The sequence below is a fragment of the Ambystoma mexicanum genome, chromosome 6q, assembly GCF_040938575.1.
Source record: "Ambystoma mexicanum isolate Mex_15411 chromosome 6q, UKY_AmexF1_1, whole genome shotgun sequence".
NCBI lineage: Eukaryota > Metazoa > Chordata > Amphibia > Caudata > Ambystomatidae > Ambystoma > Ambystoma mexicanum.
Genome location: NC_090937.1, coordinates 829,546,339 through 829,564,343, shown reverse-complemented (window position 1 = coordinate 829,564,343; position 18,005 = coordinate 829,546,339). Strand labels below are relative to the sequence as shown.

At 45.1% G+C, this 18,005-nt stretch overlaps 1 protein-coding gene across 4 annotated transcripts in view; it reads left to right on the top strand.

The window, feature by feature from the left end:
• The window catches only part of FSTL5 (follistatin like 5), a 3,721,575-nt gene that overhangs the window by 3,259,197 nt on the left and 444,373 nt on the right, over window positions 1-18,005 (top strand). For all 4 annotated transcript variants that reach the window (XM_069631359.1, XM_069631360.1, XM_069631358.1 and 1 more), the window contains one exon: window positions 889-1,038. In XM_069631359.1, coding sequence (XP_069487460.1) covers window positions 889-1,038 — 150 coding nt within the window. The remainder of the gene's footprint in view (window positions 1-888; window positions 1,039-18,005) is intronic.

The window sequence follows — 18,005 nt, the reverse complement described above, 5'->3', positions numbered from 1 at the left end:
TCATTGAAAATGTTGGTACAAATCAGCCAAATGCAGTAAATTGAATCTGGCATACTCACTTTAGCACTTTTCTATCTGACTATAGAGGTTGCCCAGGCCTACTATTCCTTCTTTGCTAAATATGGAACTGCATCTCATTTAAAATGTATTATCTTTCGATGGAAATAAAGACACATATGGGGGCTCTTTCATATCAAATCTAAATTGCATGCAGGGGACCACTGATGTTTGTACAATTATGCTATAGGATTCCCTCTATGCAATTGTTCTAATTCACAACAAGGCAGAGCAGAAGGGGGGTGTAAAACGAGACCAACTCACTTTTTGACTTTACTCGACATCTTGTGTACAAGCAAGCGCCTGCTGCAAATGATGTGTTTACTACTGGATTCCTAATGAATCCACCTCGCCTGTAGCAGATGCACGACCAAGGAGGATTCCATAGGAATCCATTCCATGTACACCTGGATAACAAATTAAATGCACTAACAAGAAAGAGGATCTCAAATCTCTCTCTGCTCCATGCACCTCCTTCATCTTCTCACTGCAGTAAAAGGGGGGGGAGTGGTAAATGGAAGCGTAAAGCGTTACACCTCGCTTTTACATGCCCATTTTACACTCCGCCTCAAGTAATCCACGAACCATGCCATAGTATAATTCACCATTAACATGAAACCCTGCATACAGAGCTCAGTGCAAACATCATTCACTGTGCAAATGGGTGCTCACAATCTCGTCCCTTCTGCGGAATCCAGGCCTCAAACAATAACTGTAGAGTAGGCCGCGGTACAAGGAGCTCTTAACGTATAGTGTCGGTGTTCTGTTTATAGTTTGGCAAAATAACAGAACGTTTTAATTGACATGTTGCCTTTATTTCTCTTATTTTAGGAGGAAGTTTGTCCAAAGGCCGAAGGTGGAGAAAGTCAGAGTTGTGTGTGGGCCTCTGCTGTTAACGTCAAGGACAAATTTATTTATGTGGCTCAGCCCGATTTGGACCGGGTGCTTATTGTTGATGTTCAGTCCCAGAAAGCTGTGCAGGTAGGTGGAACAAAGCTTTAATTGCAATCTCCATTCCAAACAACCCCGCACGGAGCACTACAAAAAGCAAGGAACACAGTTAACAGTTCCCTTCTGCGTGTGTAACGTCCTTTCCTGATGTATCGTTGAGACGTCTGGCATTTATTTAAATATTGAAGACATTTTGTGTAGCAGTTGGTGCTTGCTGCTGGTTTCTTTGACAGTGTAATATACGGTAGAACATGAATATATGACTTTCTAAGTTGAAAATCAGCAAAAGTGTCTAGTATGTGCTAAGGTGGCATGCATAATTAAGGGGCTATGCCAAGCAGAGCTCTATTAAATATACTTCCTTCCGACAGAATTGTCAGTGATAAAGACAGAGATAAATATCAGAAAAATATGCTCCGTAAAATTAAAGAGCAGCAGAGAAGCGATAGAAGAAAACGAAAAAAATGCTTTCCATCTATTAGTGTGCTCTTAGTTCGCAATCATTGACATAGAAGCACATCTAGTGCAGACGCTTGCCCATGAGTCTTGGAAGCAAGATGACACAGGACAGCAGAGGTTCGATCCCTGGGTTTGAGCCTAGAAACCTCTGGGTATTAATTAATAATAACCAATTTCAATTTATTAGACGCCCTACGGTAGCGGCCGTGTAGTTATGGTTAAGTTGCTAAACCCATAGGAAGTGCACTTTTTGGGGCGGCTTATAACTTCTCTCCCTCTGGACGAATCCTCACAAAACTTTGCAAAAAAAATGTATATGGCTCACTCTGAATTTGTTTGGTAAGTTTATCGAGGTTTTCCTTAATGGGGGGCAAAGATATAGGGGGGTTCCAATTTCTTTTTCTCCATAGACTGAATGAAAAAACTTTGCTCACGCCTACAGCCCAAACTGCTGGATGGATTTTCACCAAATTTGCGGCAGGAGCAGTGGCTTGGTCCCAAAAGCATGCTTTTGTAAATCTGGTGAAAATCCGCCCAGTAGTTTTTTTAAAAAAAGGCCAAATTTAGGTGTAAAAAAATGTGGGATATCTGGCTCTGCTCCACGGCCCATTTCCCGTTTTTTTTCCACAGACAGGACTATGATTGGTCCGGAGGGCCACAGCATGTCTGCGGATATTCAACGCGCCCGCTGATTGGGTGGAGGGAAGCATGGTGTGCATCACATTTTCCCAAAATGCCCGCCATGTTGTATCTGTGGATATTAGTGGACAGCACCGCGGAAAACAAGGCTAGAAAACATGTTTTGGGGCATCTGCCGTTGGGAAGTGGGGCTGGAAATGGTGGGGGAGTGAATGATGGTTCATATCATGTATTTGTTTAGGTGGAAGAAGTTTGTGTTGTGTTTGCAGTATCCGCAGACACAGCGGCAGTTCTCGGGTAGGTCCTCAGATGAACAGCTTATGTGGTGACTGCAGGCAGGCTTCATTAGGGTAGGGGAGTGGAATGTAGATGATACAAGTATGTTTGTATATGCTGTATTATGTTGTGGTGTTTGTGGCCAGCTACCAGTCTCTTGGTTGCATGGCCAGAGGCCATGCACCCAAGAGTCTGCCCACTAGTTGAAGTACTGTAATAGTATGTGTAGAGCAGTGTACAGGGCTGCAGGCGGTTTAGGGTAGTGCAGTGGAATGTGAATGGTTGCAAGTACTGCAATAGTATGTGAACAGAAGTGGATAGGGCCTCTGACTTTTGGATCACAGGTCTGGGTTGTGGCCAGTGTGCTGATTGTTGGGTGCATGTCTGTATTATGCTGTGGTGATTGTGGCCAGCTACTACTCTCTTGCCCATCGGATGCACATACTGTAATAGTATGTGTACAGAAGTGGACAGGGTGTGTGGCAGCTGGCTTATTGGACTGTCCTGAGATTCTTGGGTGTATGAGAATCTGTGCAGTGGGTGCAAGTAGTGTAATAGTATGTGAACTGTAGTGGATAGGGCCTCGGGTGGCTGCCTTATGTGTGTGGGCTGTGGTCAGTGGGCAGATTTTTGGGTGCATGGCCGTATTATGCTGCAGTGGTGTGGCCAGGCACTAGACTCTTGGGGGCATGGGTGCATGGGCGGAGGCCGTAAGCCGTAGTAATACACCCAGAGTCTTGGGCCGGCCCATAACTACCACAACATAATAGAGCCATGCACTCAAGAAAGTGACACTGGCATATGGATTGCACAAATATGTGTATAGAAATGCAATTTGCTGATTACAAAGAAGCATGACACCAATAATAACATACTCAATGTATATATTGTTGAGGCACTGTACACCTTACACCTTTTCTGAACTCAGTGTAGAATACTGTTGAAGTGGAAATAGCAGATTTGAATATATGTGTAATATGTAACACATAGGGTCATTCCGAGGTTGGCGGTAAGGGAAAAATGATGCCGGTAAAGGATTACCGGCATCGTTTACCTTTACGGGCCATTCTGACCCTCTAGACCGTTATTTACCGCGCCGTAAATAGCGGTCTCGAGGCACGCGCACGACACCGCATGCCGAAAATAGCGGCATGGCATAAACCGGAGCTGATCCCAAGTCATGCGGACATGCAAAAAACAGCCTCTACAAGGCCGCAAAGTACCTTACCGGCATGGAGTAAATACCGGCATCGCCGAGAAGGTGTTAAGAACCCTGAGCAGTGTTTCCAAGAGGCACAGGTGCACTCAACCAGCACAGGTGGAGGCAATGGAGTCTGGCACAGCACAAAAGGAGCACACCCACTCACCACACCCCCTCCCACACCAAGATGATACCAATTGTAGCAGGATTACTGGAGCTGGAGGCCCTGCTTGCAAGGCAGCAACAACAACAACAGCAACAACAACAACCACAGCCCCCACCACAGAGGATACACAGGAGGAGAAGGAGGGTGAGACAGGCCCAGCATGCCCTACCGGTGCAGCCACCATTACCACGCCGGCAGACCCCAATCCCTCGCATCAGAGCCTCCCCCTTCAACCTCACACCAGAGCAGATCCCCACCCTGTTCCGCCTTGACCGGGACACCATCACCGCCAGAGTGGACCTGACACATGACGACATAGTGAGCCTCATAGAAATCCACACTGCAATCCCCCCTCTACTCAGGGTAGTGTCTGTTCTCCACTTCCTTGCCACAGGCACGTAGCAGCATACAGTGGGGCACATGCATGGCATACCACAGGCCATATTTTCACATATACTCAACCAAGTGCTGGAACACACAAGGGACTAAATATCCCTACCCTGGACACCCCAGGAGATATTGGATACATAAGTTGCCTACCATGCACTGGCAGGCATGCCAAATTGCATAGGTGCCCTCGACTGCACCCACCTGGAATTGGTCTTTCCACATGCAATGGAGGTGGCGTATCGCAACTGCAAGCAATACCACTCCATTGACGTCCAGATGGTCTGAAATGCCAGTAAAGCCATCACACATTGCTGTGCCCGATACCCCCGATCAACACATGACCCCCTGGTCCTGTGGAACTCCATGCTACCACGCTATATGGAGCAACATGCTGGACAACGTGCCTGGCTGCTTGGTGAGTCACCTGATTGGGCCATGGCAGCGCATGGGGGCCATGAGTAGGGTGGATGCATACCCCAACTTGGTGGGAAAGGGGGGGTGCATACTACACCTGTGTGGGAATGTTGACGCCGGTGCACCCCACAGAACACAGTGCCCCAAGGCAATCGATATGGCACATGACTGCCTAACCTCACAGCGATGCTAGAATGTAGAAAATACAACACTACTCGTCCGACAGGTAACCTGGCCCAATACCACAACACAAGCACCACTCATCGGCAGACCTCACACACCATAAGGGCATCCTGCACCATGCGCTGCATATGCACTCGGAGCCTCCTGCATCCCACCACACAAGACAGACGTCCCTGGGAGTGCATAGAAGTGAGCCCAACAGGGATACAGCAGCGTGTCACTGGTTCCGCACACCCATAGTAGTGGTGCAAGTCAACATGGTACTGATCAGTGCAGTAAGACAAGTATGCTACTGACTACAGTCAACACCCCCTGCCACCAAATCTCACAGAACCCAACACATCAATGAATTCAGGCAAACACTGCTGCACGCATATATGGTGCACGTGCAACAAGATGTGAGTGCACACCATAAGCCATCTTGAAGAAGCTACCCCTCCATCATTCCATGGCACAGGACACATAGCCAGGCCAGTAATGGGGTTGATGCAACCAGGGACATGTGTGTATGGCCAGGAATCACCAGCTGCCATGCAAGACTGCTACAGTTCGCCACCATCAATGTACAAACACTTACCTTCATTCCCCTTCCATGCAGGTGATGGTGGATACCCTTTGAAGCCGTGGATCATGGCCCCTATCCGCAACCCACAGAACAGGCATGAGGAGGACTACAATCGAGCCCATACCCGTACACGGGTGGTCATAGAGCAGACATTTGGCCTGTTGAAGGCACCATTTTGTTGCAACAGCCATTCGGGTGGAGCACTCATCAACAGCCACGAGAAGGTGGCCAGGATCACCATGGCATGTGTAAGGCTGCACAATATGTGCATCCGTCGGAACGTGCCACTGCCCCCTGACCTGGGACTGCTACCACCAGATGATGATGAGGGGGTGGATGAAGAATTGGCAGGACAGCATCACAGTGCAGATGCACAGGAGGGATGTGCCGTGTGGCAATCATTGATTGGACAATATTTCTGACACTCAAGTCAGCTGAGGGTGTCAGGATGACAGGGCAGCGGGCACTGGTTGTGGGGATACATGTACACCATGCACTGTGAGTCATTAAAAGACACATGCACATTGATCAATGTCCACTCTGATATTTTTATGCACAACCGGTGTATTGGATTAGTAGGTTCACACATGTACAACAAAACCTCCACCCTCACCCCCCTCCCCCCAACTCCCATACACACCCTCACCCTCTTCCCCCCAACTCCCATACACACCCTCACCCCCCTCCCCCCCAACTCCACAACAGTAGTCCTGTGTGGCACATTGAGGCCACATGTGGCAGCATTGTCTATTGATCCATGCTCCCGGTGCCCGGGGGGGCATGTTCCTGCACCGCTGAGAACGCAGCAAGCAGCGCGCTGGGCTTGCCTGGGTGGGGGGACTGGTTGTGGGGGTGTCCTCCTGCTGAGTCGCAGGAATGGGACGTGCTGCCACAAGGGTGTCTGCAATGCGTCCAGGTGCCTCACACACACGGTTGGTGCTTTCTGTGAACACCTGATGCATTTGTCTGAGCTCCTCAAGTAACTCCAACCTGCCCTGGCGGTTTTCCTCATTGAAGTCAGTGATGAGGGCAGTGAGTTGTCCTGCACGTAGTGCTTCCTGGAATGGTGTATCATTCTGGCTGGGGATTGGATCGACATGCCCTGACATGGCCTCGAATGGGGTATTGGGCACGGGTTTCTGCGTCTCCCGGTGCATCACCACGTGCACTTCGGACTGGTGTGTCACCCTCCGCAGAGTCCATGCACGACACCTGGGGGACATTGCATGGCTCGGGGGTGTATAGAGTGGGGTAGGAGTCCTCCTCTGACGCCCCACAGATGGACGAGGGGCTGTCCAGGATTTGCAGAGGGGCCATGGCTGCCACCTCCCCAGAGATGCTGGACTCCTCTGACCTTGGTGTGGTGATTGTTGCAGGCGCTGATGCAGTGAGGGATGGGGTGGTGCAACCTCAATAGGCCTTGGAGGAGCTGTGGTGGTTTTGTCCTTCCTGGCCGGTACGCGGTGGTCCCTGCCTTTGGCACTGGATGTGGTGGGACGGCTTCTCTCAGGCTGATCGCCCTCATGCTCACTGCCTGTGGGTGTAGAACAAGGGTACAACATGAGTGGTTGTGTGAGACGCTAATGTCATTAATGGCAGCATTCACATTTCAGTCATTTTGGATTGGTGGCATTTTGGCCGTTACTTCATCACTGGTTTCTAGGGATGTGTCGGATATGTACGCAGGTGTGGGAGCCACTAATCCTGGCCTGCTCATGTGCAGTCTGACTCGCACACTGCCAAGCCTGCTGCACAGTGTGCTTATTGGGATGTGCTAGTTACTACACTGTGGTTGGTGGGCATTATGTGGTAGCACTTGTCCCTTGGTGGCAGTTGTCTTGCCATTATCAGAATGGGTGGAGGGCAGTATGACAAGGTGCATTGGACGGGGCTTGGAAGTGTATTCAACATGTATTTGCCATTGGCGGTGTTGACTTTGGACACTCACCCCCATCAGAAGACGACGGAGCCCCACACTCCATTTCACCGACGCCCTCGATTGATTCTGTGCCAATCAATGCAGCGCAGGTCTCCTCCCATGGCGCTAGTTTCATTGGTGAACTTGGTCCACCTCCAGTCAGCAGTGCCTGGCTCCGCACCCTCAACCGTCCCACCGCTTGCGGCAGTCCCTGGGGGTGCGGGGTGTGGTGCCTACTGCGCTCACCCTTTCAGCAAGTTCTGCCCATATGTTTTTCTTCCGGACCACTGCCTCTCTGCGCATGTTGCTGCTGAACACTACGTCTGCGTGCTCCTCCAGATGGCCCACCATGGCCTGCAGCTCCTCGGGGCTGAAGCGCTGCGTGCGGAGGCGGTCCGCTGACTTTTTCAGGGCTTTGGGCATAGCTGGCGGTTGTGTAGGCCTTTTCCGAGGTTCAGGTTCGTCCTAAGGGTGCTGCCTGGAGAGGATGGCAATGGATTGTGTTTTTAAAGATGGCCGCCGCGCTCCTTCCCGTTCCTGTGCGATGACGTAATTTCCGTATTCGTTAATTAGCAGTGACCGTAATTTACGGTATCCGTAAATTACGGTTACCGATAATTACGGACGGCGAAGCTTCGATGGCGGTGTTGTAAAGAACGTCTCGCTTCATGCCGCTAAGGGGTTTAACGGGCCCTTTAGCGATATGCCGCTAGGGGATTTACCGGCATGGCGGAAAGCTCGTGCCCGCGAGGTCGGAATAGCCTGTAAATAGCAGCGTGGTACCGGATCGGACTCAATCTTTCCGTCATGCCGGTAAAAACCAATACTTACCGCCAACCTCGGAATGACCCCCAATATGTTTTATGTGGCACACTCTATTTCATTGACGTGTACAGTACTTACAGGAATGTTTAAGGTGCTATCTATGTGGTTTTGCTGTGATAAGCACTGTTGCACTAGGAAGAATTGAAATGTTGTATGATTTTCCTTTTGTAAGTGGTGGTACTATGGTTGCAGTTAGATACCAATTGGCATATTCTAACTGTGTATCTGAATTCTGTTAGTAGTTTGAAAGTTGGTGAGGGTATGTTTGTAGCACTGTGATTGCTGAAGGTTGATTTTGGCAGTTTGACCGCTGGAAGTAATATTATAGTACTGCAGCTGTATTCTGGTTGCTTATACTTAATAAGTGTTGAAGGGTTTCCTCAGAAGAACTTTCATTTGTGCTGGTGGATTTCAAATTGTGCAGTAATGGGAAGTAATATTGTAATATTATGCTTGCAGTTAGATACCAGTTGGTGTATTCAAACTGTTTACAGTTTCTCAGTTTTGCAGGGTATGTCTTCAAGCATGTTCATTCTTGTTGGCAGATTTCCATTTTTCACTAGTGTTAAGTGCCTTTGCCGTATTATGGGTGTAGTTACATGCAGTTGCATATTTATTGGAGTGGTATGGGCATTGTTAGACAGCTGTTGCCTTATTCTAACAGTTGATCGCCTCACAGGTCATTGCGGACAATTTGTTGACCCTCATACTCAGTACATTTCTCTTTTTAAGTACTATGTGGGAAACAATATTAGGGTGTACTTTCCACAGTTGTTGTTTGTGTGACTATAATCATTGGGGCATTGGGGAAAAACAGTATAGCAGGGCAACTGATGTCCCATGAGGTCACAATTGGTGTATGCTAAATTGTTCCAGTTTAACAGGGCAGAAGGTTATTTTTTGTTAGAGATTACATATCTGTTGGTGGGTATTGGGCAGTAAACTATTCTACTTTTGTTGATCAGTGAGTACATTTTGGTTTCAAGAATATTAAGTAGGCATTGAGATCACAGTTGGCGTATGCTAAATTGTTCCAGTTTCACAGGGTAGAAGGTAATTTTTCATTTGCAATTACATATCTGTTGGTGGGTATTGGGCAGTAAGCTATGCTACTTTTGTAGATCAGTGAGTACATTTTGGATTCAAGAATTTTAAAAAGGCATTTTCAAGATTTTCTGGTGATCTCTGTTCACAGTAATGCATGTATCATTGCATTCAAACCATCCACAATTCTTTATAATGTGTGCAGTATAGTGACCTGCAGTGGTTGTAGCGCCCGTGTGGTAGATTATGCCTACTGTTGTGAAGGTTTCCTTGCCAAATGATACTTGCCTGTGTGTGAAGTTAGTAAGCGTGCAGTTGTTTTTGGTACCATCTGCATTGTATCGTAAAAGCATGACTATTGTATTGGCTATGTGATTGTATCTGTAAGGTGGAACGATTGTCTGAATTGCAAGTAGTACATAATATGCCATGGTTTGCACCATGGAGCACCAACAACTGTACCAGGTGCTCCATTAACTAAACCTTGCTGCACGTCAAGGTTACACTTTAGCATTACTCTACAGTTTAAACACAATGCTAACATTTTCACCAAACCAGCTGTGTTAGAGATAGAGTTTTCTAAGCTATTTAGTTGTGTTGTGGCTTGTTGACACATAGGTACTGTCATAGCATGCACGTCCAGTTTGTCTGTGGAGTACATTTGCACTATTGGTGGCATTTCTTTTTTCAACATTGTTTCATTGAATTGTGCACATCTTGCTAGAGTTGGCATTAAGGACACACATTTTAAATGTGTGTGTTAATTGTTCCATGACATCAGTAGAAGATGTGCTATGCCGTTATAGCTCATGGATGTGACTGCTATTTAAGATAGACTGTGTTTCCTTAGAAAGCACACCTATCCAAATACTTTTCAAAATGTTAGCATAGGAGAGGTCTTCAGACTGACGCATGTTTTCAGTAAGTTATCTGTATTGGAAATGTTGCCAGAGATTTACATTTCCTATGCTGCCAAGTGTGTTACAGCACAGTTTGTGTCCTAGGGTTTTAAAAATAGGTTCACCTTCCAATTGATGTTAATTGAAGAAGATCTCTGGAATCAATAGCACGTGTTCATCCAAAGAGTTCTTTGTAGTCGTTTTTAATGACCTCTTGTAATCTGAGGTGAATCAAAGCCAACATTATGTTGGAGTCCATGCTTACCTCATCTATTAGGAGCATTTTCATTTGTTTCAAAATGCTGCGTAGCTCCATTGCACCTTCTGCTGAAAGTTTTTAGTAGTCTAATTTGTAATGGTGTTCTACTGGAAGGATTAGCAATTGGTGTAAAGTAACACCACTTATGTTGTAGGCAGCTGTGGGGGCAGTTACAATAGCTGAAATCTTGATGTTTGTCAATTGTTGGAGGAACTTGCTGATGATTTTCATTAAGAATGTTTTCCCTGAACTAGTTTAAAGTTTTGACAGGAACAAGTTTTAGTTTCGTGCTACACACCATGTTCAATTTCTTTAGCTACTTCTATGAAAATGCTACGCTGCTCATTAATCAGTTGTGATTTCAGTAGAGCAAAGTTTTCTTCAGATTGCTCATACTGACACATGGTGTTTTCTACTTCAGTCACGGCTAATTCTGCCTCATTTACTTTGGTATTTGGCATTTGGTATTTGGCATTTGGTTATTGTCAAGTTTTTTATTGCAGCTTGTGCAAAGTATTGTGGGGTTAGTAATTTCATGTTTGTGTTCTGCTATAAGATAGAGAGCTAATTGGATTCAATGGTATTCTTCATTGTCTTCTATCTTGTATGTTATATCTACAGTTTTGGTGCTCTTTGTATCAAAACTTCTGCGACAACACACACATACTTGGTTTGATACTTGCAGTTGTGCTTTTAAACTTTGCTATTTCTTTTTTGTATGTGTGCAATAGAAGGTTGGCATCTGCAAGGTTGTCACTACGCTCTTCGAAATTCACTGGATTTTGTAAGTGCTCTTCATTTCCAAAATATTTTCTTTGGATGTAGTCTATTTCTTCCAGCAGTTCTTTGGCTGAACCATGTAGGAGAATGAGATTTAAATGCTCCAGTGCTAAAGCAGTACTTTTTGCATAGCATAGTCTCTGAACAAGATGTTGTATAGTAGAATGGTGTGTTGCTAACATTTTGATGTGGTGGAAGGTGCTTTTGCAATCAGGCCCGCAAATGCAGACTAATGAATGTCCTCATAGTCTTGTGTGCTTGGGCACTGGACAGGAGTCCATGGTTTGTAATATTTACATTTTTAATTTATCTTTGGCTTTCACATAATGATTGAGGAACTGCCGCAAAGATTTGAAGGAATGTTTTTGTACGTTACACATTGAGGTGCACAGCCATTTGCAGATGGGATGTATTGGTTCGGTGGAATGGAGAGTTGATTGTAAGTGTGTTGGAGATATTCTTGCAATCAGCGTTTCTTCTGCCATAATGGTACTGTCTACCTTTTGATACCCTCGGCCACTGCTATGTATGGCAATTGGGTTTGTTTGCTCTTGTTGTATGCCTCTTCATTGAAATATGGCTGTGTGCTGGTTGTGTGAATCCCCTCACATGAACAGACGTTTGCAAAGTTATCTATGTTGATATTGCATATGTTGCGAGGTACTTTTTGTAGTTTACTAATTAATTTTTTAAGTGGTTTCATTCAGTTTAAAATTAATATAAATAATGTCCTTTTGAGGAGCATTGCACTGTCTATGAGAGCTTCCAGGATCAGTATTCTGCTGTAAGTTCTAAGGGTGAAGTGTGATTTGTCCTCTGTTTGGATAAGGTTCTGAAGGATTCTGTGGTGGAACATGTTTTGGAAAATTATTTTGTTTGGAATGATTACTTGTGGCTGTGTTAACATTGGTAGATGTAGTGTTAGCACTACTGGTAATTGCATTATTCTTAATACATTTAGTTTTAGTTTTACATTTTGGAAGAGAAGTCACACTTTTGTTTCCTGCTACCTGGTCCATTTTGCTCAGTGACTGTATTCACTGTGTTGTTTGAACTTTTTGTACAAAGTCTGCTAGAGGTGGATGGCCTTTTTGCATGGTTTGAGTTTTATCTGCTCTATTTATGTGCTGTGTTCTATGGAGTTGCTTTTTGGTAGCCATTGTCTTATGTCTGTTGGAGGAAAAAGGAAAGTGTGAGTTTGGAAGTCGTGCAATGTATTTGTGTGTACTGTGTCTGAATATGAGGGTAGGTATACATAAAGGAGTATGATTGTGCAAGGGCTGTTACTTTTGGTTGGGACGGTTGTATTGGTATGTGTGTGTGTTCCTGTGGGACAGTTCTGCTTCAGTGTGTATGACAGTGTAATGGGTTTGAAGAAGTAAGGACCTTACAATGTTTTTTTATAACATACTGGTGTTCTGATGACAATAGAAACAGTGCACCTGGCAAGGTGCAATGAGTAAGGGTGAAGCGAGTGTTGCATGGTTGGATAAATATGTCTAGGCTACAATACAACAACACTGCACTGTCTGAGTAACAGACAGAACACTACAACAGTACTACACTTACTTTGTTGGAGGTGTAGAGTAGGTTTCTTCTAGGTTTTATCTTCCAGCAGAAACATCACTGGCTTTTAGGAGGTGGTTCTTCACTTCAATTGCAAAAGAAGGAAGTTAGTGGGTATGTGTGTTAATGGTACAGCAATAGCAGTAGGAGAACACATTGTTTTAGATTGTAGGAGGATTTGTTGGCAGGAAGAGTTAGTGTGTGTGTGTGTGCAATTGTACAGCACTGCATACGAATGGGGACTTGGGAGTATTAGCATTTTGGTATGGCGGCCAGTGCTGCAGTGATAACTGTGCCCTATGTTGCTGCACTTTTGAAGTGTGTGAGATGTTTTTGCACTACTTGTTTTTGAAATGGATTAGTGAAAGTCATAGTAGAGTGAGAAAAAGGACAGAAAGATGTAGATATTGGAAATGAGGATGTTACTGTTTGTGGAATTTTGTTAACTTTCTCACATAGATGCTCGCTACATGTTAATGTTAATGGATATTTGTACCGCCCACTATCACCACCGGAGTGGTCCCCTGGTGTTCTGGCGGCTCTGAAAGCGGGAGGGGGGTGAGTTAGTGGGAATAAGCTGGAAAAGTGCAAGAGAGCAGTGATGTGCTGATGGCAGCCTCAGCCTGGTGGGTCCGTCAGCTGGGCTTGGGGTGTTTTACGGTCGGTAGTCGTTGTGTGCTATTGTGCAAGTCTACGCAGGGTTTGTTTTGTTGTTGCAGTGTAGTGAAGTTAGTGTGGATTGCTGCGTTTTATGCTTGTGGTTGTGTTTGGTTAGAGTTTGAGAAATGTATGCAGAGTGATGAAATTGTTAGTGGATTGGTGAATTGGCATTGCTGTCCTTGTAGTTATGTCTATGTCTGATGTTTGCTATCATTCACTATTCCATTGTTGCTAATTTTCATTATTCTGTCTAGATGTGAGGCAGGCTAGTGATCACGATTTAACTGTACAGCCCAGGTTTGCCGCGACTGAGTAGCATGTGGCACTCATTGCAACAAACCTTGGTCGCACTAGCCTTGGGTTTACCACCGATGGTGGTAAAAAGTCTCCACACCCAAGATTCACATCGACAGCTCATTCTCTTCTTCCTCTTCTTCCTCCTGTGCATCATCATGCCTGTTCCCCTCTCCAGGCTGTTGGGAAGGTGGTGGTGGTGTTGGTGAGGATGGAGGTGGTGTTGAGGCAGAGGCAGAAGATGCAACAGCAGTGGATGCCATTATTCAGGTAATCCAGCAACTCAGCAGCCCAGTAATGCAGCAATCCAGCAATTTGAAGCAGTACTCCAGCAATCCAGCAATGTGGAATAGAAAGGCAGCAATCCAGCAATCTGGAAGAGTGCTCTGTTCAGGAAATCCAAAAACAGAATGAGGAGCAGCACAGGGGTGTGGGCTTTTATATGGGTGCTGGGGAGCGCTCCGCAAATAGTCGTGTGCTCCGCAGATACTTCGAACCCCAAGCTGGGCTCAAAAAGTTCCAAAAAGTGTCCAACTCGCCAGGGGCATGCTCAAGGACCTCTGCAAGGGTGATGTTCCACAGTAGAACACCTTGGATTGGCCTAAAAAAGAATTTTTTGTTGTTCAGGGCCCGGACCATGTTCACAAATAAGGGCCAATGCCCATCGTGGGTGCGGTCACATCATGACGTCTAAGACATTCCCGAATGGGACAGCTGTCTGTAGGACACCTATTGCGTGGGATGCATTGTGCACATGCCCATAGGTGTCCTACGGACAGGTTTGGGACCCCAAACTAATTAAAAGTACAACACATATGCGACAGTCAGTTCCGAACAGGCGCAGTGTTCGTTGGACCCAGGTGATGAGATGCGCTGGCGCCCAGGTGTCAGCCGGACATGGGTGGTGTACCCAAAGTAATTAAAAGTATGCAACAACTTTGCAGACAGGTGGTTTGTCCATAGGGCACAGGGAATGTGATACGCGTGCACCCATGGTGTCCGCAGGACAGGGTTGTGGTCGCTGAACTAATGAAAGGTGTGTCACAGCTTTGCGGACATGCCGACAGGCGCGGAGTGCAATGGACACCTCCATTTTGAATGTGGACTTCCCAGACAGTCACGCACTCCGCAGACTCCTAACTGGGCTTTTAAAAAAGAAAACACACACAGCAACAGTATACACATAGAGCTTTATTTACACACATACATACACACAATTAGGAAAGGGAAGGGGTAGCAGAAATGGAAACATATACAGGGGAATTGGGGTTTTCCACAGGTTGGCAATCTGGGGAGGAAGGAATTGAGGTCTCATCTTAACGTCTTTGCTTATAGGGAATTTGTGGGGATGGTTGGCTGGGAGAGGGGGAAGGAGTACAGGTGCAGGTGCGGCAGCGGTATTTAATATTGTGCATTATATGTCCCAGTACACATTCTTTTAAGTCACCAAAACTGTTCATCAATAGGTCCATTTTTGCCTCTAGGCTCACTAGTTTATTTTGCACACTGTTCATTTAGTTTTCTATAGGCCCATGCACCTGTGGAGGAGCTGCTGCTTCTGGGCCATTCCCTTCATTTCCTGTATGTACTGTTAAAGAATAAAATATGTCTCAGATAGATGTGAAGCAATGTGTATTAATTCTCTTACTTTTCAAACTGCACTGTGTACCATTGGAGTTACTGTCTTCACTCATTTCATTACGAGGTAAATTCTCCTCAAGCCACTCCAGGGTGCTTGCCATTTCTGTGTAAAAAGAGAGATTTGTTTTTACTAGTATTGTACACAGAACAAACTGCACAGTTATAGGACAAAATATAGTGTACTTACCTCTTTGTAGTACATTTCTGCTGTCAGTACTTTGCACTTGTCCCACTGACAGTTGCTTCTCAGTTTGTATTTAATGCAGCATTGAGGTAATACTGTTGGAAGCATGGGTTATTTTCCTGCTTGGTGGATTCCATTATGGTGCACAATCTATGCAATTGCATTGCTGCTTCTATAAGTACAGAGTTTGGAGACATATTTCATGTTTCCTTACAATTCACTTATATGTTGGTCTTCAAAGATGTTCAGTTTATTTGCTGTATGCTACCAAATGTCAAACAACGCCCTTGCTATTGGGCAGTGTGTATGCTACCCGATATCTGCGAATAGTCACAAAGGCTGCGGACCCTGAGGTTATCAGCATGGGTGTTGTATGGTACATCTATACAAATGAAGGGTATCCTGGTAAAAAACTATGAAATTCACTGAAAAAATGTTGTTTAAGGGACGTTATGGTTCAGTTGCCCCAATAAAAACTTATCAAATTCAGTGAAAAACTTTGTTAAAGGGACGTTATAGTTACTTTGCACTAATAACAACCTATTCATATTGTGGTTACAAGTAAAACCGAAAACCCCCAGAAATTGGCCAATTATGGTAAGCTAAGCAACCATAACTCACGCCACCAACCTGCACTGCTAAGACTAACACCCATGGCATCAAAGCTGACATCACAAATGTCATTGCAAACTTCTTAGCCGCTGGTATGGTGTGATTTCTGGCACCAGGACAGCACCAAATTATCGAATGATGTCACTTGCACACACTCATTGAACATTCTGGAATCTCCTGGAAAAGAATTTAATGGTTTACCTGCTGTCACCATCTGCATGCTTTCAAAGTTTGCAGACTACAGCGCTGTCCGAAGACTTTGTGGACTGCGCAGGGGCCTGTAACATTTTATTGGCACTTCTATTTTTAAACTGTGAAAGGTGGCTCTGAAAAGAGCCTTTTTTTGGGATCTTTGTGTTTTGTGATTTTTTGGGGATTTTTTAAACAAGACACACAAGGGAGGGAAGGGTAGTGAGGGTATGGAATGGGCACCAACCACAGGGATAAGAAAAGGCAGATGGAGAGAGGAAGATGTTGGGTGTGCGTCATTGAGGTAGAGGGCACTTTTTTTCATGGTCTGGACCACAGCCTTGAAACCACTCCAGAACTGCTCACCCCTGCAGAGTAGTGATTTGCGGTACACACACAAAACAGTGACCTTTGAAAGGTAAGGATCTACTGTGGTGCGTTTGGGATGTTTTATTACATACAGCCATTACCTCTCTCTACAACTGGCAATAACCCTGCTGCCTGTCCTATAACATAATTAGCATGTTCAGTGTTACTCTTTCAAAAGGGATGGCTTTTATTTTGCCTTGAGTATGAATTGTCCAATATTGTTTTCTTATTTTATTGATAAGATGTGAGATTACCAGCTGATATAGCTGTCTATAGGATTTTGAAAGCTAGTGCATTCATTATTTACACATAATATGTTTGGTTAGTCCAGTTAATGGTATCACAACATACATTTTTAATGATTTTGAAACTCAACTGATACAGCATCAAACCTTCTGTACACATCCCATGGGGTGCCAAATGTGGGGGAAGCCATGGCCAATTTGAAGGAGACACTGCATATTTCCTCAGGAAGATTCAAGATTCTCGCCAATTATATGAAACACAAAGGGCTTTAACTACTTCATTAGGCCTATAATGGAATATGGCAAGAAGAACATACACTTCCTGGATACCTCTATCCCTGTTGGAATAAATGTCCACCTAGAAAAAGCTGTAAGAAACCCACTAACAAGAACAAATACATTAACACAGGTGTCTATCCAAGCCACACAAAACAATCTATTATCATCAGCCGGTCCATCTGCTTTCAATGTATATGTTTCAGTAGGCAGACAAGGGAGAATGTACTTGCCACACTGGGTACATCCTTCTTGCAAAAGGGTCAGTCAACCAGACAAACTGTCAGGCAATTTTATTGTGTGTTGAAAAGAGCCAGACTTGAGATACTTGCTGCCATCTCGGAACTCCCATCTGGCAAGTCTCCTGGTTCAGATGGTCTGATTGAAGAGTTACATAAGGAGTATAAACAGACCCTAGCGCAGCTGTTTCTGAATGTATGGAATGAGGCCTTGGATTACGGCATACACCTCCCCATGCTCCGTGACAATAATATTACAGCCTTATTAAAATCCCATAAACCACCAGAGAACTCGGACTCATTATGTCCTGTGTCGCTTATTAACACCAATGGCAGCATGTATGCCAAGCTTCTAACGACCCATCTGATGCCCCTGATGCTTCTCTTGATTCATTGTTTGATTGACTGATTTTATTTCTTATTAAGTGTGATGTGCCCATAGGCCTCAGCGCGCACTCACATATTCTTTCGAATAAAGCAGGCTTTGTCCCTTCTAGGTCCATTATCCTCAATCGGAGGTGCCTTTTTTGTAATCTCAAATTAATCCTCAAACAAACATGGTGGCTGCTACCCTCAATGCCGAGAAGTCCTTTGTTTCCTGGTACATCCTGTGTTAAGTACTGGACTTGTTCTGACTGGGGCCATTTTTTATTAAATTATTTAATATTGTCAAACTACTGTTCTACTCACCCCTAGCTAGGTGC